Source organism: Mus caroli, chromosome 17 (assembly GCF_900094665.2).
Source record: "Mus caroli chromosome 17, CAROLI_EIJ_v1.1, whole genome shotgun sequence".
In the NCBI taxonomy this organism is placed as follows: Eukaryota; Metazoa; Chordata; class Mammalia; order Rodentia; family Muridae; genus Mus; species Mus caroli.
In genome coordinates, this window is record NC_034586.1 from 74664480 (window position 1) to 74665489 (window position 1010).

Below are 1010 nucleotides of genomic sequence, written 5' to 3' on the forward strand. Positions count from 1 at the left end.
CATGCATCCACATTCTTAATTTGTAAACTAGATATAGTATTTTTATTTACATGTACATCAGTTAAATGTTTCTGTAGAACGAACACACACACTATGTTTTTGCCAGTGTGTGCTTTCATGTTAGCTTCTTCACCATATGCAAGAAAAGATTCAATGTGTTAAAATCTATGAAGGCAAGAATATGTGTCACAAACTAATTAAAAGATAGTTGAAACTATTTTACCTTTTTGAGCTCCCAAAGACTTGTATTTTCAGCTCCGCAGAATAAAGGATTTCTACTGAATGGATCGTATGTCTTCATGTGCTTGCCACCTAAGAACACACAATTTTTGAAATGCTTTATTCCTAGCTCAAGAAGATGCTTCAAACTAATGTTCTCACGGAATGACCTAATCCTCAACTGTTAGTAGTTCACTAATCCAATGTTAGATAAAAATGTCAAGTCCTTGATGTCTGTCTACTCAAACATTTTTTTCCTGAAAAAACTTTGCAACATGCTGGCTCCACCTTCCAATGACCGATTCTTCAGTAGTTTTCAATCAGCCAGAGAAAGTGCTAAGAAAATAAGTCTTAAATAGGTAAGATGGAAATAACCTATAGGAATATGTCTAGAGTATTTCAGAGCATTTCATTTGTTGTATTGCAAATCCTTGCTATTAAGTTACATTCAGGAAGTTTTTTCCTGGAACAGATTTGTATGTTTGCAGAAACTCTAAAATAAAAGAGACTTACATTTGCTTTCTACTTTTTCTTATTAAGTGTGTGTGTGTNTGTGTGTGCAAGTGCCATAGGCTGCATGTGGAGGTCAGAAAATAGTATTTAGGAGNCATCCAGTTCAAGATCTGGGACCCAGAGACTGAACTCAGTCCATGAGGCTTAGGAGCAAGTGCCTTCCCCTTCCCTGGGTGAGTTGTCTCATTGGCCCTGCAAGATTTCTAACATCCACTGTAAACTCTATAGCCCTAGCACAAGCTTGTCATCCTCCTAAAGGACAACAGTGTGGGCTTCAA

The 1010-nt window shown here is 37.0% G+C and overlaps 1 protein-coding gene across 1 annotated transcript in view; it reads right to left on the bottom strand.

The window, feature by feature from the left end:
- Cebpz (CCAAT enhancer binding protein zeta) overlaps positions 1-1010 on the bottom strand; it is a 16970-nt gene that overhangs the window by 8830 nt on the left and 7130 nt on the right. Inside the window, exon 5 of the mRNA XM_029470919.1 lies at positions 224-312. Coding sequence (XP_029326779.1) covers positions 224-312 — 89 coding nt within the window. The remainder of the gene's footprint in view (positions 1-223; positions 313-1010) is intronic.